The sequence below is a fragment of the Macrotis lagotis genome, chromosome X (genome assembly GCF_037893015.1).
Source record: "Macrotis lagotis isolate mMagLag1 chromosome X, bilby.v1.9.chrom.fasta, whole genome shotgun sequence".
NCBI classification, from domain to species: Eukaryota; Metazoa; Chordata; class Mammalia; order Peramelemorphia; family Peramelidae; genus Macrotis; species Macrotis lagotis.
The window spans coordinates 424010008-424036422 of NC_133666.1; the positions used below are offsets into that span (position 1 = coordinate 424010008).

At 35.1% G+C, this 26415-nt stretch overlaps 1 protein-coding gene across 1 annotated transcript; it reads left to right on the plus strand.

Annotated features, from left to right (window-relative positions):
* The first annotated feature begins 299 nt into the window (after positions 1-299).
* Positions 300-26415, plus strand: LOC141499686 (short-chain dehydrogenase/reductase family 16C member 6-like). The gene is made up of 7 exons (XM_074202340.1): positions 300-382; positions 4267-4613; positions 13587-13718; positions 14803-14902; positions 18618-18762; positions 23590-23715; positions 26077-26415. Exons 2-7 carry the CDS (start codon positions 4293-4295, stop codon positions 26213-26215), a joined length of 963 nt encoding a protein of 320 aa, XP_074058441.1. The 5' UTR covers positions 300-382; positions 4267-4292; the 3' UTR covers positions 26216-26415.

Sequence of the window (26415 nt, forward strand, 5' to 3'; positions counted from 1 at the left end):
ATTAAGAATATTTCTTAAATTTGAGAATGAATCTTGAATACTTTTTTTGTTAGATCCCCTCAGAAGGTGGAGAATGTATAGACAATAATTTCATTTCCTTAGCATAATAGGAATGTATACTTAAGTAACACTTGGCTACCTAGTGCCACTCCAATACCAATCCCACTCCCTTATCAGGTATTCACATGAGAGAAAAAGTAGGAGGAGAAACCCATTGCCAAAATAAATAGTGCTCCCAATCACATTATACTTAAGTCTCTTAGTTGTCTTGTAAGTTTTCTTTCCCTCTTTAAGAAAGCACCAGGCAACAGGAACCGTGGGGCAAAAATCGTGAGCTTCGCACACAGTGCCCCCAGCACTACACCAACAAAAAGATTTATCGGTAAGATGGGAATTTAGGCTATGAGGGGTATATACCAGGTTTGTGTCAACAAAAGACACTTTCACTGGAATGTTTCTCTTTGAATTTAAATGTGATTATTAGCAGCTTCCAAAATAGAGTATCAGTTCTCTTTGGTGTATTGAAAAGACTTTCTAACTGTACCACAATCTGCTTATATTTATTTTTGTTTTTTGTTTTTAACCAGAGGTTAGAGATAATGATAATTTTAGAAGAGAAAGAAAGTTCATGTACATAAGAGAGGGCAGGAGGTTGCTTGCTATAAGTAATATGTATATGTATTAAAGGTATGTGTATGAGATGTCTAGACCTATGAGTGACTGGAATAGGGTTAACTCTTCAGATCTATAGCCTTCCATTACTCTGATGTTTGTCCCAGAAAGTTCAGATTACAGCTTGTATGAGCACAAAACATTTATTTCCAGTATATAAGTCATTCCTGTTGCCCAAGTGCCAAGCTCAAGAAAGTACTCTTTCTTTCTAACAATTCCTCAACATGTAACACAACATAGCATTCAGATTGATCACTGACCTGCCTCCATGTTTGCTATTTGTTTTTTTCACCCAAATTCAAGATGTCTGTTCTAACTTAAACCAATTAAGCATAAAGCAATATTCTATTTTTTTTAATTCTTCTTATTGGCAAACTCAGTATACATTTTTCCTTTTAGGATTAAAACAGTATTTATACAGTATAGTATATATATATATATATATTTCTTACATTTTTACTTTTACAAGTATTACTTTAAGATTTACAAAAGGCTTCCTGAGAAGTTTTGAATTTGAATGCTTTCAGCACCTAAAGTAGCTTATTCCATTAACTCAAAGAATAATTTAGCAATGCTTTATCATTGGGATTTCAAAAACTTATTCTCTGTGTGTATCTCAAAGAATAATTTAATCTCACTGCAGTCAATGAAGTGTATATATAAGGGATCTCAGGTTCTTATTCTTTTTTGAAGATAGACCAAATTGGACACTTTCCTCCACACAACGGAAAAAGTGCTGACCCTTCTGAATATGTAGTCATGGCAGTTGAATTCAAATCCCAGCTCTGCTATTTATTACCAGTGTGATTTTGGACAAGTCATTTAGACTACCTGGACTTCAGTTTTCTGCTCTATAAAAAGGAGGGGGTGTTGTACTAAGAGAAGCTAGGAGGTGCAGAGGATAGTTTGCTTAAGTCAAATATACCTGAGTTCAAATCTGGTTTCAGACACTTATTGGCTGTGTAACCCTGAGCAAGTCCCTTCATCTCCCTCTTCCTCAGTTTCCTTAATATTAAATGGAAATTATTAATAGTACCTATTTTCCAGAGTTGTGAGAATGAAATGAGATAACATTTGTAAAGTACTTATCACACAGGCACATGGAAGTTGCTTAATAAATAGCTGATCTCTTCCTTCCGACTCTAAACCAGTCATTGTATGACCTCTTCTATATAGCCATAAGTCCCATGAATCAGAACTCCTTTCCAAGACATAGTTTTAAAAGTGGGGAAAGAGAGAGAGAGAGAGAGAGAGAGAGAGAGAGAGAGAGAGAGACAGACAGACAGACAGACAGACAGACAGACAGACAGACAGAGACAGAGAGACAGAGAGACAGAAAGAGCAAGCAAAACTCACAAAAACAACATTTTGTTGAGCCAAATTACTAGTGTGGGCATGTAGCCATATTCTCCTGGAACCCTAGATCCTATGTGACTTTAAGTCTAAAGACTTTGGAAAATTAACTAATTTTCACATGTCAGTAAGTCACTTTTCCTCTGGGGTCACTGGTACCTTCAGTAGCTTGAAGTAGTAATGCCTCTCAAGGTGTCCATGGAGAGTCATATAAGTAGATATCAGAGCAAACAGGTATATAGCTTGTTAAAATTTCAAAAAGCATTCCCCTATTTTGTCTCATTTGGTGTTCCCTAACCATGCAGATTATGGAAAAACATTAGATGCACATAGGTTCTTTAACCCAAAGGAATGACTAATTGTGGGACTTACAAACCAGATCAGAAAGAAAGATAGTGCCACAAAAGGCATTTTGTGATGGTAGATCTCTCACATCTTTTAAGTAGAATTAAACAATCAGTCAAGTGTCAACAAAAATTCATTAAAACATACTAGATTTCAGATATTGTGCTAAGTGGTGACAATACAAATAAAAGTAGAAAAACAGTTCCAGTTCTCAAAGCCCTTACATGCTAATCAGAGAAGACAACAACAAATAAAAGAGCTAAAATAAATAAATAAGAGCTAAAAAAAGGGAAGGTGAGAGAGATGCTAGAGGTAACAGCAAAAGGGTATAGTAAAGTCCTGAGAAGAGCTTTCCGATAAGAAGAATAGGTCTCAAGAGTAGAGGTTATACTTATCCTTTCCACATCACTGGGAGTTAGGGGCACAGCCCCCCATTGTCTGGATAATTCACATAAAAGTTTTGGTTCTCCCTTTATACTAGAGAAGAAGTCTGAATTTTTGTCTTTTTCTTTTATGGGTTAAGTATTTGGTTATAGGTTCTGTGCCCTCTGATGACTTTCTCTTGTTATCTGAATCTTCTGCAAAACTCCCTAAAAATTCTCAGTAAATTTCTAATGTTGATCTGAGATAAATGGAAAACCAAAATAGAGAAAGTCACAATGTGGAAGGGATAACTTCTAAATTATGAATTCCAGGGGTTAAATGAATCTTCAACATAAAGAACTGATATCTGGTAGAGCAAGTCAGGAGTGCAGCTGGTAATAAAATGAATATCAATTCATTTCAGTAGACATTTATAAAACACCTCCTCCATGACATTCACTAAGTTAGGCTAAAGGCACACAAAACCAGAAATTAAATAGTCCCTTCCCCCAAGAAACTCACATTCTACTACAGTAAAATAGTCTGAAAGACTTATGTCTATGGATGATGATATTTCTCATTCATTCTCGAAGAAGACCATGACATCAGGGAGGTGAATTTAATTTGAGTCGGGGGTTGGGGGGCTGTGCTAAGTAACTAGACTCACTTTCTCCTCCGGAGTCATCTGGATCCAATGGTCAGATAGGACTCAGGATATCTGGAGATGGCCCTGGATGTGAAGCAATCAGGATTGCCCAAGGTCACACAGCTAGTAAGCTTCTAGTATCTGAGGTTGGATTCTAAATTCCATCCTCCAGACTCCAAGGTCAGTGCTCTATCCATTGCATCATACCCAGTTGTCTATTGGTGGAAGGTATAGAGTAAAACATCTTCTCAACTCTCTTTTTCTAGAATTCCATTCAGGATAAAATAAAATATATGTTTGTTTTTTCAAAAACTAGGACACCATAAAATAGGAGTTTGAAAACTAGCTCTGCTAATTGCTACCTATGTAATCTTGGAAAAGTCATTTAACCTCTTTAGGATTCAGTTTCTCATCTATAAATGAGGCAAATGGACTAGATATCTATCACGTCCCTTCCATCACAGGAATTAAAATAATGGGGAAAGCACTGTACTAAAGGGGAAAAGGTCCATATTCTAAACCATGGATCTGCTATTTATTGATAACCAAATAACCTTAGACTGACTATCTCCATACACCTCTAATTCTTCTTTTATAAAAATGGATTGATAATACTTGCCCTGCCTACCTCTTGGAATTGTTATGAGAATTAAATGAGATGAAAGTACTTTGGAAATCATAAAGTTCTTTGTAATAAGGTATAATTATTGCTATTTTATGTGATTTTAAAATACAAGCAAAATTAATCTTTAGCCATTCACAGTGTTCTAATAATGTCAAGAAATCATGATCCAACTAAATAAAAATAACTTGACTCATCTCATATGTCCATTTTGTAACTTCATTTGTTCAATATGCATGTTGACTTTTGCCTTTCTAATTATTAGGAAACACCTTTCTTCAAACAACTGACATGACAGTTGTGAAGGAGACAGCCTTATTTTTGGGGAAATTCCTCTATTACTTTATGGAATCTCTAATCTTCCATATCATTCCAAGACCTAAAAAGAGAGTTGTTGGTGAAATTGTGCTAATTACAGGAGCTGGGAGTGGCCTGGGAAGGTTATTGGCCTTAAAATTTATCCATCTCAGAGCAATTGTTGTAATCTTGGACATTAATCAAAAAAGTCTTGATGAAACATATAAACTGGCCCAAGAACAGAGTTCTGCAAGAGTTCATGCCTATACATGTGACTGCAGCAAAAAACAGGACATCTACAAAGTTGCAGAGCAGGTAAGACTTATTGTACCTTTTACCCAATAAATCACTGCATCTGATCATCTGATTGTATTGTTTGGAAAGGGAAGAAGGAAGAATTGTCAAAAATCCTTTGGGCTATTTTCAGGATGGGGAATAAAATCTATGCCCCCTCTGGACAATATTGAGGTTTTTATAAGTTTTTTTAAATGTACATATATGTTTCTGACATTCTTTTTTAAAATTTTGAGTTCCAAATTCTCTTACTTCCTCCTACCCTTCCTCCACTTATTGAGAAAGCAAACATTATAGTATAAATTATACATGTGAAATCATGAAAAATATATTTCCATATTAGCCATTATAAAAATAATTAAAATAAAAAGTAAAAAATAGGAAAATATGCTTCAGTCTGCATTGAGAGATCATTAGATCTCTCTCTAGAGGTGGACTGTGTTGTTTACACCAGAAAACTTTCCAAAATCTAAAAGAAATTTATTAGATCATTGGATAAAGGAGAGATCTAGAAAGAAGGATTCCCTCCCTCTCCCAGATTCTGGAAGTTTTGCAACATATAGTGTCTCATGAAGTAGATGAAAGGTTTCACAAGTGAATCATACATGAATTATTCAAATGTTCTGGATGAATTTGGGACCTGTCTAAAATCAATTGTAATCTTCTCCAGTATTCTTAGAGAGCAACTGCTATCAGGATGATATCTGGATGCAAACAATCTCTAGTTAGATTTAAATAGTATAAAAATGAATATTTTCCAAACAGTATAATAAAACATGCTTTCCACAATAGCTTCTTTCATCTTGGGTCCTTTGTAATTGTCTTGGATTATTATACTAATCAGGAGCATCTAAGTCTTTCACAGTTGAATATTATTACAATATTGTTGGTTCTCCTGATACCATTCACTTCATTTTGCATCAATTCATATAAATCTTCCCAAGTTTTTCTGAAACTATCCTGCTTGTCTTTTCTTATAGCACAATAATATTCCAGCACAATCATATACCACAACTTGTTCAGCCATTCATCAACTGATGGCCATCCCCTCAATTTTCAATTCTTTGTCACCACAGAACTGCTGTAAATATTTTTTTATTTGTGGATCCTTTCCCCTCTTCTATCATCTCTTTGGGGTAAAGATCTAATAATGATATTGTTAGATTAAAGGGTATGCACCTTTTGTTTTATAATTTTAGTGGTATAGTTCCAAATTGTTCTCAGTAATGATATGGCATTTGCCATTTTCTTTTTCTGTCATGTTATTCAATTTAATAGGTGTGAGGTGCTACTCCAGAGTTGTTTTAATTTTAATTTTTCTAAATATTAATGATTTAGATCTTTTTATTTAACTATTGAGAGCTTTGATTTCTTCTTTTGAAAACATGTTTGTATTATGTAACCATTTATCAATTGGGGAATGGCTTTTATTTTTATAAATTTGACTCCCTTATATATTTGAGAAATGAGGTCTTTGTCAGAGAAACTTGCTATTAAAAAATATTCCCAGGTTCCTGCTTCCCTTCTAATTTTTGTCACATCAATTTTGTTCGTGCAAAAACTTATTAATTTCATGTTATCAAAATAATGCAATTTATTTCCTGTGATCCTCTCTATCTTGTTTGATCATAAATTTTTCCTGTAGTTGTAGATCTGACAGGTAAATTATTTCCATGCTCCCTTTTCACCTTTTATGTCTAATTTATGTATCCATATTTTCCTTATCTTAACATATAGAATTAATTCATGCCTAGTTTCTGTCAAGCTGCTCTCTAGTTTTTTAATAATTTTTAGTCAAATGGTAAGTTTTTGTTCCAAAAGCTTATATCTTTGAGTTTATCAAACATTTAATTAAGATGATATTTATTACTATGTATTGTGAACCTATTCTATTGTTTCCTTAGTACTATTGTTTTGATTATTTCTGCTCTGTAATGTAGTTTGAAATCTAATATTTCTAGGTCATCTTTCTTTATATAATTTTCTTCATTGATTCTCTTAATATTCTTGATTTTTGTTCTTTCAATTGATTTTGTTAATTTTTCTAGAACTGTAAAATAATTTTTTGATTGGAATTGAAGGAATAAAGAATTGAAGGAATTGAAAGAATCAGTAAATTAACTTAGGTAAAATTGTCATATTTATTATATTGGCTCAGCCTACCCATAAGCAGTTAATATTTCTCCAATTGTTTAAATTTGACTTTATTTGTGTGAAAGGTATTTTCATAAATTGTATTCATATGGTTCCTGAGTTTGTCTTGCACCAGAGTGGTGCAGTGTCAGAGAAGAAAAGAGGACATTGTGGAGAGACATAAAATAAAATATCTGGCAGATGCTTAGATATATAAATAGTGAAAAATAGTGAGAAATCCAGGATGTCTCTTAGGTTGTGAGCCTGAGGAGAATTATGAAGCTAAGTGAATATACCCATTTTTGTAGATCTCATTTGAAAGCTTTGCTTTCCTTTGAGAAAGAAAAAATCTGAAGATGCAAAGCTTCCAGGGTCCTGAGCTATACTACCACCTTCATAAGAAAGGTATTCTAGAACCATTGAAAGGAATCAAGAAAATGTACAACCATGTTCAATGATTTCAAAGTCCTTAAGACATAAAGGATATATCTTTGCCAGACTCCCTGGTGGAAGGCAGTTCAGGATAAAGAATTGTTTTTAAATCAAGTTCTCAAGTGTGTCTGTGTGTGTGTGTGTGTGTGTGTGTGTGTGTGTGTGTGTGTGTCTATACATATATATATATATGTGTGTGTGTGTGTGTGTGCATGCTTTATGTATATAGATATATACTTCATATGAAAAACAATACAGCTTAATATATTTGGATATAAAATAAACCTACATAAAATTAAATCTTGGATCTTGAGATTGGACCTTAGGAAAGTTTCTTTACTTCTCTGGGTCCCAAGAACAAAGGTTCTTAACTTGGAGTCCACCAAGGGTGAACAGATTTCAAAGATCCAGAACTTGCATAGAAAAAAATATTATCTTTATTTTCACCTTTTTTTATAACTTTCCACTAGCCTATCTTTATAATCCAATGTATTTTTGTTATATGCAATTAAAAACAGTATCCTGAGAAAAGATCTCTAGGCCAAAGGAGTTCATGACACATGCAACAAAGGCGAGAAATTCTCATATTAGAGGATCTCTAAGATCACTTTCAGTTCTAATGCTCTAGTCTGATGCATTTTTTCCAAAGTATTTTTTTTATTTCTTTCATCATTCACCATTTAGTAATAGACATTTCTGCTAAACTTGTTCTTCCAAATTATTCTGAATCTAATAATAATAATAATGTTTGTCGTTCATTTTCAAAGAAGACCACAGCATCAGGGAGGTGATGTCATAACAAACACATGAATTGATTTTAAGTGGGGGGGTGCTGTGCTAAGTGGGCAGCTAATAAATGCTTTTCCCTCAGAAATTATGCCACATGAGATTATATTTTAGGACATTGCTCCCTATGCTCTGGGACATCATATATGTACCTATATTCACCTAAGTCATAGGTCATCAGTCACCTATCTTCTGCTTAATACTAGAATGCAGACACAGTGCATGAATATCACAATTTTTCTTTGTTCAATCCAGGTCAAAGCCTCAATTGCCATTTTGAATCACAGATTTTTGAACTAGATGTTTGTCCTTCATTCTTGAAGAAGACCATGATATCAGGAGGGTGATACTGTGAAAAGCACATGAATTGGATTTGAGTAAGGGGTGCTCTGCTAAGTCACCAACCTCACTTTCTCCTCCAGTCATCTGGGTTCAATGGCCAGATGTGAATCAGGATAACTGGAGCTGGCCCTGGATGAGAGACAATCAGGGTTAAGTGACTTGCCCAAGGTCACTCAGCTAGTAAGTGTCAAGTGTCTGAGGTTAGATTCCAACTCCCATTCTCCTAACTCCAAGGTCAGTATTCTATTGCACCACCCAGCAATTGGGGGGGGGGGGCAATTAGATGGATAGAGCACTGAGCCTGGAGTCAGGAGAACACAAGTTCAAATACAGCTTCAGACATTGATACTCACTATTATATTTCCTCGAAAATAAGATCAGGTCTTATATTAAATTTTGAACTGGAAGGTTTTGTGGAGATGAAGTACCCCAACCCTTTCTTAAACAGATGAGGAAAGTGATACCTAATAAGACAGAGTGACGTGCCCAAGGCAACATAGCTAGTTAATGGCAGAGTCCAAACTGGAGTCCAGAGCTGAAGCCTGCTCTTTCCTCTATACTACAGCTTCTCCTTCTGATCTCCTTCTATTCATCAAGGACTTACATTCACTATCTTCTCCAAAAGCATCATCTATTATGCTTTAGAGCACAGACTCTCAAAAGTAGTCATAGATACTATTACAGCAAGCAAGCTCATTCATTAAACATTTACTATGTACCAAGACCTTGGTTAAGTACTTAGAATACAAATCCAGGAGCTTACATTCTAATGGGGAAAAGATTTCCAAAAAAAAAAGATATACACAAGGTATATGTAGAGTATATGGAAGGTAACAGGGGTGGGGGCAGCAATTTTCCAATTTTTAGCACTCTTGACTATACTTTTGCTTCTGGCATAGATAGTCTTGTAAAGGAACCCACCCCTTCACAGAGAGTCCATTCTACTTTGGTGAAGTTCTAATTGTGAACTTCTTTATGTCATTTTCCTTTTTTTTCAGCTTACACCTGTCACTCCTGCCCTTGTCCTTTACAACCCAACACAACAATTCTAATATCTCTTCTATTTTTGATAGTCCTCCCTCAATGTCTTCTCTAGGTTAAATATCCCTTGTTTATTCACCTGATTTACACAAAACATGGTCATTCCTAGTTGCGTTTCTCAAAAACTCTTGAGCTTATCATGGTCTCCCCTAAAATTTGGCACTTAGAACCAAACATCATACTGCAAATATGATTTAATAAGGACATCATATAGCAGTACTATCATCACATTATGCTTTGCTTCTATTAATGCAGCCCAAAATGCCAAGTTTCTCTTTCTGACGTCTCATTTGTACTTCTCTTATTAAAGATTGGAGTATTCAGGGACTAGCTCCTCTGGTGTGAGGGCTTGCTGAGCCCTTTTCAGAGCTGCTCATCTACTTTGGTGTCTACATTTCACCAATTCTCACCTTTGTCTCCAAGGAGTTATAGAATCCCAATGGCCACACCCAGGTAAAATCAACTTAGAAGATGGACTAAACCAGGTAGAAGGTAACAAACAGGCCTCTTCTCAGTGAGTTGGGGGGGTCATTCAAATATTTGAAAACTTCTCCTGGAAGAATGAGTGGATTAAAAAAAATTGTTCCATTGGTCATGAAGGCAAGTGAAACTGGCTTCATAGAATGCTTAGAGCTTATTTAGGCATCAAAGACACCAAGTTCTTCCATGGTACCTGGGCTAACACCAATTATCCTGATTTTTGTCTTGCCACTGGACTTCAATGACTAGAGAGAGAGAGAGAGAGAGAGAGAGAGAGAGAGAGAGAGAGAGAGAGAGAGAAAGAGAGAGAGAGAGAAGCTGATGATTTTGAAATGGGGAAGGGATTCTAACAGTGTCAGACAGAAAAACTCTAGGCATGAGAGTGTGTCCTAAAGTCCTAGGATGAAGAATACCCTATCCTTGAGTAGAAGAATAAATATTTGTTAAATTTAATTAGCAATGACTTAATGGGATTAAGGATAATAATTTATTATCTAGAATTCGTTCCCATTACAAAGCACTTAGACATGGTTGGAAGAACAGTGGATGGAACATTGGACCTGGAAGCAGGAAGATCTACATTCAAATCTGACCTCATACACTTACCAGCTATGTTACTCTGGGCAAGTCTCTTATCATCTGTTTGCCTCAGTTTGCTCAACTTAAAAATGGGAATAATAATTGTACTTACCTTGCAGGGCTGTTATAAGAATTTAAGTAGTTAATATTTGTTAAATAGCTTAAGACACAGTACATTGTGTGTAGTAGTTATTACATAAAGGATTATTCCCCTCTTTTTTCACTGTCTCTTGATGCTCCAAAACTATCCTGTTAGGCCTATAGTATATGCATTATTCACATCTTACAGAGGAGACTACTGAAGTTCATAGAGGTTATATGACTTGTCCAATAAAATGATAAGTAATGATACCCAGGTTCAAACTTAGGTGACTCTAAATCAACTAAAATTGATTGTATTCCTCTTCATTTTAATAAAAGTTCTATGGATTCTCCCAAATTCTTCTCTCTTTTGGGAATTTCTCCTGCTTTTTAGGAACTTCTTTTAAAACCAAAATGCCAGTTCTAAATATTCTATCTCCTAATGTTTTTTTTTCTTTTTGCCTCCCCATTCCACAGGTCGGTTGCCTGACAAACAACCTAAAATCTCCCAACCTTCCAAAATGAAATTGCTTATTTTTAGCTATCTTCTTTCTTCCTTTATCTCAAATCACAATAGATGTGAAAATCAAAGCATCTCAATCAAAGATTAAAGAAATCACTGACATCTCAAAAATAGCATTAACAATACAAAAATCAGAGTGATGTAGGAGTTAGCTAACTGGTCCTAGAAGAAGGAAGATCTGGGTTCAGATCTCTCTTCTACAACATTTAGATTGTGTGAACATGTGCAAGTCTCTCACTGTTCCAGGAAAATCTTAGGTTATGAATTACTGAGCAGGCATTAATCTATATTGGTGGAGAAAATTCCCTCATTGAACATTTACTTTACTAATGAAACCACAAGTCTGGTCCAAAAACATCAGCAATAATAATTGGTTGTTATTTTTCACTCATATCCATCTCTTTTTGACTCCATTTGGGATTTTCTTGGAAAAGATAATTGGAGCAGTTTTCCATTTCCTTCTCCAGCTCATTTCACAGATGAGAAAATTGAGATAAACAGGTCAGATTTGAACTCAGTTCTTCCTAACTCCAAGCCTAGTATTCTATCTATTGTGCCACCTAACTGCCCAATAATAACCATAGTTAACACTTACCTTAAGGCTGATATCAAGGGCATTATTCAACATCCTTGAGATAATCAAGAGCTGCTAAATAGTAAGAAGTGGCATTCTGAAGGTATATGTGCACAAATTAATAAACCTGAAGAAATTTCTGATCACTCACCAAACTATAATAAAGAAACCCTACAGTAAATCTAAGACATTTAGGAAGTAAGGGCACTAGCAACTGGGGGGGGGGGATCATTCAATCAGTTAGCATTTATTAAACTTACATTAGCTGCTAAGAACTATACTAAATACTGAGAATTCAAAGAAAAAGTAAAAACAGTCCCTTCCAGGGACACTAGCTGTGCCACAATGAATTGAACAATGACCCTGGAGTCAGGAGGATCTGAATTCAAATCCAGTCTCAAACACTTACTAGTTGTGTCACCCTGGACAATTCACTTAACTCTGTTTGCCTCAGTTCCATCATCTATAAAATTAACTAGAGAAGGAAATGGCAAACCACTCCAGTACCTTTGCCATGAAAACCCCAAAATGGGGTCTCGAAGAGCTGGACATGACTAAAAATGACTGGAAATAGGATATGGAGTATCATGTATGAGAAAGAGAGAAGTTGCAAATTCGGGTGTGCCTAAGAGCAAAAAAAGATGAAAAAAATATCCTGAAGCTGAAAAGATGGGTTGGGGCCAGATTATGAAGAGCTTTAAGACTGACAGGTGAGTTCATATTGAATTCTAAAGACAATATAGAGTGACTGGATTTTATCGAGTAGACAAGTAGGTGTATTAAATTAAATCACTTTGGCAGCCGTGAAGGATGAAGTGGAGTGACATGAAGCAACCAGAAAATTAAGAAGACATTTTACTAGTCAGGACAATTTATTAGTCAGCATTCTCCCCTACTATTGGTATTTAATTCAATTTAATTCAATTCAATCTTATTCAAAATATATTCATTAAATGTATACTATATGTTAAAAATTGATACTTTTTTAAAAAGTCATTGCAAAGACAGTTAGGTGGCACAATGGATAGATCACTAGCCCTGAAGTCAGGAGGACCTGGCCTCAGACACTTAATAATTACCTAGCTGTGGGACCTTGAGTAAGCCACTTTTTTGCCTTACAAAAAAACAAGCAAAAAATAAGTTACTACATTAGTCCAGGTGGATCTGAACTAAGGAAGTAGTTGTGTGAATAGAAGAAATAATATATGATAGACCATTTGTGTAGGTAGACATATCAAATCTTATCAATTGTTTAGACATGGAGTGAGGAAGAGTATGGAAATGGGGTAATGTTAAAATTAAAACTTGATATTTGAGTGGAACACTCCTAATTAATGCATTCTTCTCTATGTAGTTGATGAAATTAGTCAGTGGGTAACCATTTATCAAGCACCTACTCTGCTAGATTTTTTTTCTGAGCATTAGGACTAGAAATACAAAATAGAAATATAGTTCCTGACAAAAGGAAACAGAAAGGGGAAGCAAGGCAGAAAACAAGAGACTTGATTTAGAAGTATGTTGAAAAGGAGGACAAATGCTAGTCACAAAACCTATGACAGCCTGGATAACATTCTATGTGTAATTTCCCAATCTTCTAACTGATGCTGTGTTTGCTTGGGAGAGAATGGTCCCCATTTTTTTCTTTTACATTAGTTCTGTTTGGTTCCTATTGCTCTCATGTCACATCAGTAAACATCTTTGCCATGGATTGTATCTATTCTATCTATGAAAGGTAAATGGATTACTAGAGACTTGTGAGTTATAGTTTTAAGATTATAGACCAAGAAAGTACCTTTCAACCCTAGGAGTAGCCAAGCCTAAGGATTTCTGCCTACAACTATGAGTTGGAAGCATGGCTCAAACTAGGGTGTATGTTGGATAATTTAGTAGAAGGGAAGTTTGGAAAAGAAAGATCATGAGTTCTGTATGTTGATCCTGAGATATGTGGTAACTGTAGCAAAATGAAAAAGCCTTCAAAGGGCACATGTTATATAAGTTATTTTGGGGTTTTTCTCCTATTCAGGTTAAAAAAGAAGTTGGTGATGTTACGATCCTCATCAACAATGCTGGAATTGTAACAGGAAAACCATTCCTTGAGACTTCAGATGATGAAGTGGAAAAATCTTTTCTTGTTAATGCCTTATCTCATATCTGGGTAAAATTTGAATTTTCTTTTTTAAGTGTAAAGATTGCTTAGCTAATTGCATTTTTCTAAATATCTGTTTATGTATGAAAAATCTAATGAGGATACAGTTAAATTTATAGTGAACTGGTTTGGCCTTATTCGTCGGTTTTGTCTGACCCCTGTAAACTTACTTTATTTTGCTTTCCTGCTACAAAACTTTCTGGTGTGGTCCCAAACATGATCTCCTTTTCCAACTCCCTCTAATTAGGTTACAGTCTTTTTAGACTGTCTAGAAATTCCCTGGACAAACAGAAGGATGGCACTTATAATAAATATTGTATTAAAGATAGAAAATATCTGAGAGATTTTACTGAATAACAGAGAGAAAAATGCTACTCAGAAAATCTATGACAGTACCAAAGTAGAGGTGTATATACACATACATATAAAATATACATATGTGTAACTTATGTACATAAGGTCCTTTTACATGTAATAGAGATAGTGAAAACAAAGAATTAAGTACTCTATTTGCAAAGTTGGAAAGGTGTCACTATAGTTTTCAATTAAAGAAAATATGAATTTTATTAAAATAGCTGAAAATATTTTGTAACCTACAATTCTAAATCATTTAACCAAATGATCAAATGTCATTTTCCCCACTCTCTAAGTTACTTTCCTCATTTTGTCTATTTAGCTATCTATTTCTCAGGATGTCTTAGTTTTTGTTCTGATTTGGGGAAAGGGATAGGGAATTAAATAATCATAAGACTATCTGAAGTCCATGTGAAAGGATATACTTTAATGGATTAAAAAATTAAAAGTCACTTTCTTTTACTAAAAAAAAGCTAAAATGCTCCATTGAGTCAATTAGCAAAAAAAAATTATTATTAATGTTGCACTTATTTAATGAAAATTTGACCATACTGAAAGTTTTTTTGAGGACAGGGTCCACATCTCACATTTCTTTATAACTGCCATAGTGCCTAACATACAGTAAAATTCAATAATATTAGTGAAATGAATGAATAATTCATGAATAATAAATAAATGAATAATGACTAATAATAATGAATGAATAATAATGTTGGACTTGTTTATTTAAATCTCTTAGACTTACAAAGCCTTTCTTCCTGCCATGATGGCAAACAATCATGGTCACCTGGTCTGTATTTCAAGTGCAGCTGGACTAATTGGCATGAATGGATTGGGAGGTGAGTATTTTATGTTGTTCACCTGATCCAGAGTAAAACGGGCCCTGAAGTTTGGGTCTTGCCTGTGTTTATGAGAAAATCTCCTTAATGAATTTGAATTAATCTATGTTCAATATAAATTATTCCCTCAATATAAATTAATCAATGTTAATACAGGATTCCTTAAAACTAAAAGATTAGAGCAACTAGGTGGTATACTGGCTCTGAAGTCAAGAGGGCCTGAGTTTAAATCCAGCTTCAGACCTTTGCTAGTTGCTAGCTTTGTGACCTTGGGCAAGTAATTTAACTCCATTTCCTTGAAAAGAAAAAAAGAAAAAAAGATTAATTTACATGCAAAGTTTGTTTCAAATTGTAGGAAAAAAGATTAGTTGTTTGGTTTTTAACATTTTCTCAATATTAGAAATTTCAAGGGGACAAAGAATATTTTATTATTTAAAACAAATTTGAAAATGTATTTTATTCTAAAATGGATTAATAATACTTGGCAGGGGGTGGGAAATAGAAGGTAAGCGCTGTGGTATGAATTAGAGAAGAAGGAGCAGATTAGGAGCAAGTTTATTGTTGTCAATTCAAATCCCAGCCTTAGAGAAGCATTCTTTATTTCATTCAACCTGCTTATAGCAGCCTCAATATAATGTCCCCAAATTAGTAGCAGAAGTTAAAAGAATAAATTTAGACCAAGGTTAAATGCCACTTATCAATGATATTGTACTTGAAAATTCTGAATACAATATACATCTGGATAATATAAACCTATACATGAGGGTAAATCTAGTTTAATTCAATTAAATCTACTGTCATTTTATCAACCATTATTGCATATAAATACTGAGACATCTATTAATGCCCTTCTCCAAATTCTCATCAGAATATAAAAGAACTTTGAAGTTTTGAAAGGTAAGTCAGTAGAGCAAAAATTCTGAAGAAAAACTTATCTATACATTATTAAAGAACTGAAAACTTGGAAAGAGAAATGGTGTTCTCCAAGAGTTAGCTTCATCAGATATAGGGTATATGTAAACTCCCTCAAGGTCAGAGCAGTCTCATTAATTTTTTTCTATACATTTCCTGTAACTAGTACAGTGCCTTGAATTAAACTAAATTTCCTTTTGTGAAAGTATTAAAATATTGTTGTTTAATTAGTGGCATTTCATAGATATAATTGATCTTGTTTTTGGCAAGACATTTAACAAAATATCTCATGATAACTTTGAGAATAAGCCAGAGAGATTTGGGCAAGATAATAATAGTTAACACTTCAAGAACTGGTAGAATGACCAAATGACAACAAAAAACTAGTCATTGAGGATTTGATGCTAGTAGAGTGCCCTAGGAATCTATCATAATGTTCTCTTGCATAAAATTTTTATCAGTGAATTAAATTATGGTGTCAATAACATCCATATAAAATTTATAGGTAACACAAAGTTAAGGTATTGGGAAAAATTATCTAAAAATATATCTAAAGGCCACAGTAATTAACTGCTATAAGATAGAATTTTAAAGGGATAAATGTAAAGTTCTATGCTTTGGTTCAAAAATTAATGATACCCAGTCATTGACAAGCATAGGACTTGTAGAAAAGTCAGTGGCAAACACAGAGAGGAGAAAGCATGGCTTGAGCAGAGTTTGCGTGAGTTTGAAAAGTTTATTGGACTAGAAACTTTCCAACTTGAGCCAACAAAGTAACATGGCAAATAAAATATTTCATGAAATCTTAGATCATGATCTTAAAGATCACAAGACCTATATTAATGGAAGTATAACTTCTAGACCAAAAGAGATTACAGTCATGTGCTCTGCTCAGACTACATCTGCACTCATTCCAGGGTACCACATTTTAGGACAGACACTAGCAAATGGGAGCATATCCAGAGAAGAGTGATCATTCTGGTAAATGTTAAGAGAGTATGATGATGATGTTTGTCCTTTGTTCTCAAAGTAGACCATGACATCAGGGAAATGATGCCAAAACATTCAAGTAAATAGGATTTAAGTGAGGAAATTGCTGTGCTAAGTCACCAGTCTCATTTTCTCCTCTAGAGTCATCTATGTCCTGTGATCAGATATGAATCAGTTCAATGGGAGATGGTCCTAGATGTGAGACAATCCAGATTAAATGACTTAATAAAACTGGAGATATATATTCTGGAAGAGACTTAAAGGGGCCATGCTAGATACCTTTAAATAAGCTATAATGTGGAAGAATCAAGTCAGCAAACATTTATTAAGCACCTTTTGTGTGCCAGGGATACAAAGAAAGGCAGAAAATGAGCCCCTACTCTCAAGAAGATCACAGTCTACTGGGGAAGACAACAAACAACTGTGTACCAACAAGATGCATAGAGAATAAATACAATAGATAATGAATAGAAAGAAAACACTAGCATTAAAGGTAATCAGGAAATGTTTCTTGGTAAGCTTTTAGCTGGGATTTTAAGGAAACCAGGTTGGCTAGAAGATAGAGATGAAGAGGGAAAGAATTCTAGGCATGGGAGACAGTCAGTGAAAATACCCCAAGTCAGAAGATAGAGTATGTTGTTTGAGAAGCAGCATGAGACCAGTGTCACCAAATTCTAGAATGCATGTCAGGGGGAGAAATAAAGTATGAAATAATTGGTGGAAAGATAAGAAAAGGCTAGGTTATGAGGGGGTTTAAAAGGAGGGAGAGAGAGACAGAGAGACAGAGAGAGACAGAGACAGAGAGTGAGCTTTATATTTGAAACTAGAGTCAATGGGGGTTATTGTGTAGGAGAGTGACATGCTCAGACTCATACTCTTGGAAGATCAATTTGACATTAAATGATTGAAGTGGATAGAAACTAGGCAGGGAGACCAAACAGAAGGATATTGCACATAGTCCAGGAATGAAATGATGAAGACCTGGACCAGAGAAATGATAGTATTGGGGGGGGGGGGAAGGAGACATATATGACAGATATTATAGAGGTAGAATTAACAGAATTTGGCAAAGAATTAGATACAAGAGAGGAACAGAGATTAAATAATAGTGAATATTCAAAAATGACACCGAGGTAATGACCCTGGATAACTGGGAGGATGATGGTACACTGGATAGTAACAAGAGAGTTAGGAGGAGGTAAGGGTTTGGGGAGAAAGATGATTCTAGTTTAGGGCATGGTGACTTTAAGATGACTAAGGAGCACCTTATTAAGAGGAGTTAGTTGGGGGCAGCTAGGTAGTGCAGTGAATAGAGTCAGGATGACCTGATCAAATCTGTTCTCAGTCACTTAATAATTACCTAGCTGCGTGACCTTGGGCAGGTCACTTAATCCCCATTGCCTTGCAAAAAAAAAAAAGAGGAGTTAGGTGGATTCTTCTTGGCTTCAGGGGACAGAATGAGAGGCAATGGGTGAAAGTCACTGAGAGGAAAATTTAAGCTTAATATAAAAGAAAACTTTCAAACAGAAAATCTGAAATTGAAATAAGAATACTACTGGAGGAAGTGGAGTTCAGATCTCATGGAATCTTTATGGGAAGGTTGGAGAGCGACTTGTCAGGGTTATAGAGGAGGTACAAATTTATGTATCAGCTTGTACAAGGGGCTCTTTGAGATTTCTCCTAACTCTGAAATTCTGTGATTCTTAATTCTCTGGTTAATATGTCACAGGTCTAAAGAAGATCTACTATCTAAGGTAAAGTTTTAGTTAAAAATTCTATTAATAATATTATTGTCATCTCTTCTATATTTCAGATTATTGTGCAAGTAAATTTGCAGCATTTGGATTTGCAGAATCCATTTATTTTGAATTAAGAAAACTAAAGAAGCATGGAATTAAAACTACCATTGTCTGCCCATTTTTCTTCAAAACAGGAATGTTTAGCGGCTGTTCAACTAAGTAAGAGAATGATTTTATTTTTTTAAGAATCTTACATATTTCACCAAAGTAACTCAAGCAAGCTTGCGTATTCCAATGGACACCACATGAATTTACAGCCTGAATTAGAGTCCCTAGCCTTCCACTTACTACCTGAATGATCCTGGGCAAGTCCCTTCACCTCCATAGACCTCAGTTTCTTCATCTATTAAATAAAAGGGTTGGACCAAATGATCTCTAAGGTCTAATCCAACTCTAAGATTCTTTTTTTTTAGGTTTTTGCAAGGCAAATGGGGTTAAGTGGCTTGCCCAAGGCCATACAGTTAGATAATTATTAAGTGTCTGGGGTCAGATTTGAACTCAGGTACTCCTGACTCCAGGACCAGTGCATTATCCACTGTGCCACCTAGCTGCTGCCAGCTCTAAGATTCTTAATGAAAAATAATCATCTAGACTCCTTTTAATACTTCTGATATTGATAATCTCATCAGAGTAGGCATTCCTTCCAGTATTACAGATTACAGTCCATTCATATTTTATCCTTCATGAATTATATCTGGAAAAAATATCAACTGTTGGTTGACCTTCTGTGGATAAACTTTACCAGGCTCAGTTACCTTAGGATTGATCAGCGGATCATAAACTGGGAACCAGAAAGGCTTTAGGAGGTTAATGAAGTCCAACCTACTCATTTTTTAAGTGAGAAAATTGAGGACCAGAGAGTTTAAATGACTTTGTTTAATGTGATTTAGACACTAAGAACCTGGATTTGAACTGAATTGCTCCTTAGAGAAGTGGATCTGTATTCTATTATCAAGTGCACACTAAAAGCAGTTCCACCTTGTGAAGGACCTGTCAGAAATTGCCCTCTGCCTGCATAGTATATGAGAACTCAGTGACTTTGATGACAAGATGAGTCACTGGAGAAGGACTTGGGTGTAGGTTTCAGTAAGGCAACATTAACAAATATAGGTAGAAAGCTGGTAAATTCCCAATCATATTATGCTTATAATTTGGTGACTTTAATCTGCCCTGAATTTTATAGTTATACATTATCTGGGGTCTAAAATTCAAATGGAAGTTTTAAGCACTTGGATATTAAAAGCAATAGTTTTTAATATTTCGTGTTGAGCAGGAGAAATCATCTCTGATTTATTGAAAGGGAAAGAAAAAAATCAAACAGTCTTTGAAGTGAGAGGAATACATGTATAGGTATAGACAAAATAAATAGATAATAATTACAAATAAATTCAATGCACCTTGGCAAAGAGACTACTAGAATAAATAGTACTAGATGTAGGTGAGTACTAGATATAGAGAGATGTTAGTACTAGATGAAATATTAAATCTTCATGTTGAAAAGTGTGCTCAAGCTACATCCTGAAGAAAGGAAAGGATTATATGAAGTGGAAGTAAGGAAAATTTCATTCCAGTTATGAGAGATGACCAGTGAAAAGATGAAAAACAGAGTATCCTAGATGAGGAAAAGGCAGATGGCCAGATTGTCTGAATCATAGAATGAAGGGAAGAGAGTACTAACTACACTGTGACATTTAAAAAGTTTAAAAGACATAGTTTTCTATGTAATTAATCATTTTCTTAATAAGGATAAGTAACACTCTCAAATACCAAAGACAAATTGGGCTCACAGTTTTTATGTTCTTGGATCGGTGGGTGTTCCTGAAGGTGGCAATCCAATTGTTAACAATTAATGAGGGGGCAGCTAGGTGACACAGTAGATAGAGCACTGATCCTGGAGTCAGGAGGACCTAAGTTCAGATCTGGCCTCAGACACTTAATAATTGTCTAGCTGTGTGATCTTGGGGAAGTCACTCCTAACTCCATTACCTTAAATAAATAAAATTTTAAAAATTAGTGAAAGAATGAATATTAAAATAAGAGGTGGGCCTATTCTAATGAAGGGTTAGAGATAGAACTTTGATTATGTTATTAAATTGCCCAGGCTTGGCCTGTGTAGAACACAATGGGTGTTAAATTCTTTGTAAAATTAGGTGGGGTCTGAGCAAGATGGAGGAGAAAGTTAACACAGTATCATTATCAGCAATGTTCTTCAGAGATTGAATCTTGAAAATGAGGACTTTAGAAAGAAGATGGAACTCTGAATCTCCCCAAATCATTTGACCCCAGGGGCAATAGGAAGCTATTGAAGTTTATTACTCATCCCTAGTCAAACAATATATATTTAGTTCTGGGTGAAACATTTTAGGAAGGTGATTGATGAATTTAAGAGTATCCAGAGAAGGCCAACCAAGATGGAAATACTACACAAGAATAAACGAGATATTTAACCAATAGAAGACTTGGGGAGGCAAAGATAATAATCCTTTTCAAGTACTTGAACAGCTACACATGGAAGTAGAATTATGCTTATGCTTCTTAGAGAGGGTAGAACAAGAAATAATGTGTATGAAAGGAAGAGAGCTGCATTTTGATTTCTATTAGTAAGGCTTCTTAGTAATTAGTGATTCCTAGTAATTCTTCCATCTCTGGAAGCTAGATGATCAACCAGAAGCTAGATGATCATTTTTTTGGCTACTTTTATCTTTTATTTATTTTTCTTTTGGGGGGGGCTGGTTACAAGGCAATGGGGTTAAGTGATTTGCCCCAGGTCACACAGCTAGGTATTTATTAAGTGTCTGAGACTGGATTTGAACTCAGGTTTGGTTTGTTTTAAAAGGAATTCTTTTGTCAGGCACAGGTTAAACTATTGCCTCTGAAGTCCTTTCATACTTTGAGATTTTTTGATTCTGTTCTTTTTTCTCTATTTCCCCAACCAAATGGAGAGAAGATATAATAATAACAACTCTATTTGTACAATATTTTGGAGAATTGAGGAGTGAAGCTCTTTACAAAGTAAGGCAAATAAAGATGTGTTTATTGTTACTAAGTGCAAGGCACCATATTGTGCACTAGGAATAAGTATAAAAATAGAAATTCAGTCTTGTCTTCAGGAGCTTATGTTCTAATAGGGGAACTCAGCATACAAAAGGAAGTGACAAGCTAATGGTGGGGGGAGGGGGAGTAGTGGAGAATAGAGGGAGAGAGAGAAATGAAGAGGTCCTCACAGAAGCATATTAGAGGAAGAGAAGGTCTAAGAGTCATGGGTATAGCCTGAAGAGTATCCCCCCCTTTAAAATGGAGGTTCTGGGAGAAATAAGCCAATCCTAGAGAAAGGCTACAGGGGCAATGGATAAATCCAGTGTGAAAAGTTCAAAGACATGTGCAGACTTTGAGGATCAAGAGATGGCTGTGGCTTGAAACAGGGTAGCAGCCTACAAAGGAATACAGACAGAATAAAATATCTCGAGAATCCCTGGAAAGAAGAGACAGATAATCTTAAAGACTTAGAGAAGCAAGATGTATAGGGGAATAAGATTTTTCATTAAGTTTCTCAGTTGTCCAGGAGTTTGTTCAGTTTCAACGAATAAGTTTTTCAATTTTTTCTAAAAAGAAATTTTGAACCAAGTTGAGAGACTTCAAAAAATGACACACTTAATTTCTACTGTCCAAGGATAAAACTTACTAAGTTTCTATAGGCTCATCACCCAAGTCTCTCTCTCTCTCTCTCTCTCTCTCTCTATCTCTCTCTCTCTGTGTCTCTCTATGTCTCTGTGTCTCTGTCTCTGTGACTTTCTCTCTCTCTCTCTCTCTCTCTCTCTCTCTCTCTGTTTCTTTCTCTATCTCTGTCTCTCTCTTTCTGTCCCTATGTCTCTGTCCCTGTGTCACTGTCTCTCTGTCTCTGTGTCACTGTCTCTCTGTCTCTCTGTGTGTGTCTGTCTTTGTCTCTGTGTCTCTGTCTCTGTGTCTCTGTCTCTGTCTCTGTCTCTCTCTCTGTGTCTGTTTCTCTGTGTGTCTGTCTCTTTCCTCTCTCCTCTCTCCTCTCTCTCTCTCTCTCTCTCTCTCTCTCTCTCTCTCTCTCTCTCCCCATCTCTTATTTTTCCCCCTCTCTTTCCCACAATAATTCAAGAACAGTCAAAACATAGAAAGAGCTTCAATTTGTGTCAATGTAGAAAGTGCTCACCTTAAGGAAATCAGAATACTTGAAGTGTTGATGGCATGAAAGAGAATTATTCAATTACTAAGAGTTAATAGTAAATGGTTAAAAGATAATAGGAGGCACAGTGGATAGAGTACCAGCCCTGGAGTAAGGAGGACATGAGTTCAAATCCTTCCTCAGACACTTAATAATTGCCTAGCTGTGTAACCTTGGGCAAGTCACTCAACCCCATCGTCTTAAATAAATAAAAAAATTTAAATAAAGATAATAGGAACAAAAAGGAGACAAGTAATAAGGAAGCATAAGGAAAACAAGAGACTTTGCTTTGGTACTTTAGTTGCATTTTTGTTTACATTCTCACCAGACTTCAATTTACCCTGATTTGATTGAACTCATTTCATTACCATCTTAGTTCTTCTCAGAACTCCCAGTGCTATGTGAAGGCATGATATAAAATGAAGTCATGCTTCACATGGGTCCCCAGAGAAAACTTTCTCTCTTGAACATGACTTTTATGCTTTCGGAAAGCACTATTTATTGAAATTGTTGGGCATACAGGAAAGTGCCACACAACAGGGAAAATTCCTTCCAGGACCTCAACAGTATCATAATCAGAAACCACAAAACCAAGGCAGGGAATGTATTATAAGAAAATGAGGTGTGTAGCCTTGAGTGGTGGAAGTAAAGGAGAAAGTAAACTTGCTCCTACTTCCCTCTTTTTTTAATGTGCTTGATTGTTTTAAGTAATACACATTATAAACATATCTGAAATTGAGTCTGATAACCATTGAGGAAATGGTTGTGGTTGTTCGTTTTGCTTTATTTTCCAGGTTTCCACTCATATTACCTCTTCTGGAGACTGAATATATAGCCAATAAAATCATAAATGCTATTCTGGAGGAGCAGGTTTATCTGATAACCCCAAAAATGGTATCTATTGCAACGTGGTTGAAACAGTAAGTTACCATGAATTTCTTAATCTTTTTCCTGCATTGGTTTCCTGTCAACTAAATTACTACCATTTTTCACCTGGGAAGTCTTCTACTTAAATTGTCCTCCAAGAACTTGTGGTGCAGTGAAAAGGACCTTGAGTTCTCAAAGACAACACCAGTCCAGTCTAAAATCTGGCAGGCCCCCCAAAATAAATAATTTACATATATATATATATATATATATATATATATATATATATATATATATATACATATATATATCTGGCATATCATGTCTATTTTGTCTTATCTATCATATCTTATTTAAACACAAAAAGCATATCAGCAGAAAGTTGATCACTGAATAGGGTTTTAGGCTTTGTTTTTGCTTTTGTTTTGGCTATAGCAACTCATGAAACTATGTATTACACAGAGGGAGTTCCAATTTATATTAGTTGAAGGAAAATTCACCCCAATAAAATCAAAGTTCCTTTAATTATTACTTGGGTAATAGCTTCCTATTTGATAGAGAAAATTTTATAAAATAAATACATTTATGCAATGTAATAAAAATTTATAAGACCTTTATGGTGGTATAGTAGAAAGAGCACTAGAATTGTAAGTCAAAAAGATGTAGATTTTAATCCCAGTTCCACCACTAGTTAGCTTTATGACCTTGGACAACATCCAATTTCTCTTTGATTCAGTTTTCTCATTTTTAAAATAGCAATAGTACTTATGCTACCTATTTCATAATGAAGCTTTGAGGAGTAAATGATATGTGTGAATTAATTATAAAATGCCATCCTTAAAACAAATGCATTGATTTTCACTGAATTATTTAGGTAACTCAGCTGAAGTGAGACTCTAATGGGAAAAATTAAGACAAAACATAACAAAACAATCCTGAAATATCATAAAAGATAACTTATGACTAAACTTTTTTCCACCAGTTTATTTTTGTGAAATATGTTATATTATAGGATCATAGATTTGGGGCTTAAAGGAACCTTAGAGTCCCTCAAGGACAACACAACATTTTTACAAATGAGGACATGGAAAATGACAGGTTAATTTACTTGCCCAGAGTCAAAGTATCTGAAGCAGGAAAGAAACTAAGGCCCTCCAAATTTCTAGCCCAACACTCTATCTTTTATGCCTCTTTCTGCCTTATTCTTTTTTCCCCATGAGAAATAATCACATAGCTCACATCTATGTGGTACTTTAGGGTTTTCAAAGCTGGGGGAATTAAGTTCAATGAAGCTAAATATCTTATATCTATCAGTATTTGTAACTCCAGATACCTTGAAAGCATTAGTATCTGGTTTCTAACTGAGAGCTCTCTTTCAGTTGCAGTTCTCTGTCTCTTCATGTCACTCTTAACTTTTCTTATGTTATATAAATGTATTCTTTTGATCATGCCCAATGAGAAATTACTTCCCAGGTCTTTCCTTCAAGGATCTATGGTTTTATCAGTGTGTCTATTCCCTCTACTTCTTCTATACACTGCAAGCCTCTTCAGTGTCTTAGTAGGGAATTTAATGAGTTACTCTGAGAGAAAAATTCATTACCTGATAACTACTACTCTGATATTAGTCCCCTCAGATCAACTATGCTAGTCCTCAGATTGTATATTAATTATCCGTCATTAGTCCTGTAGTCAAAATCTGTCAGCTCTGGTAGGATCTTTTAGAGTTTATATTCCACAAGCATAGCCTTCAAAAAAAAAAAAAACAGGGGATAATATTTAACTTTCTGCCAGATTGAGGTGTAACAGATCTGAGGTATTCATTATCATATTCTCCAACAAATTATTCTAGTTTCAGTTATATGAACATTTGTTGTTCAACCATTTTCAGTCATGTCAAACTCTTCATAACTTGTTTGGGGTTTTCTTGGCAGATTACTAGAGAAGTAAGTCATTTTCTTCTCCTGTTCATTTTATAGATGAGGATATTGAGGCAAGGAAGGTTAAGTAACTTGCCCAGGGTCACACAACTAGTTAAGTCTCTGAGGACAGATTTGAATTTGGGAAAACTCATCTTCATGACTCCAAACTCAACATTCTGTATACTTTACCACCCAGCTGTCACTATATGAAAATACCAAGTTCTATCTTGTATTATGTGCCAGGTAGTTGGGTTTGATGAAGAAGAGCATTATCTCTGCAATTAGTGCCATCTCTGAGGCTGACATTGGGCAAGTTATTGCTTTTCCCTATCTCAATTTCTTCATATGTAAAATGACTTCTAAGATTCCTTATTCTTATTCTGACTCAAATTAATAACTAGGATCATTATTGTTGGTATTAATAGATTTTTCTAACAAGAATAGTAGGAATTCCTAATTCCATTTGTAAAAATATTATTTCTCTTTTTTCTCTAGTACCATATCTTCAGAAATGAGTCTGGCCCTTGGTGATTTCCTTGGAATTTTCAATTCTATGGATACTTTCCGAGGTAGAGTGGCAACAGATAAAGCTCTGATTCATCAGTCATCTGAAAATCAAAATGAGACAACATAAGGAATACAACAAGCAGTGAAAAGCAACCCTTACTCCAGAGTTACTAACAATTCCAAATGTGCCTACTTTATTCCCAGAAATTTCTATGTTCATTTCCCTGGGCTTTCAGAATTTCATTGTAGTTCTTATTACATCCCATACTAAGCCTAACTGTTTCAGGTAGATCCAGTTATCTTGGTGAATGGTGTTAAATCCTAAAA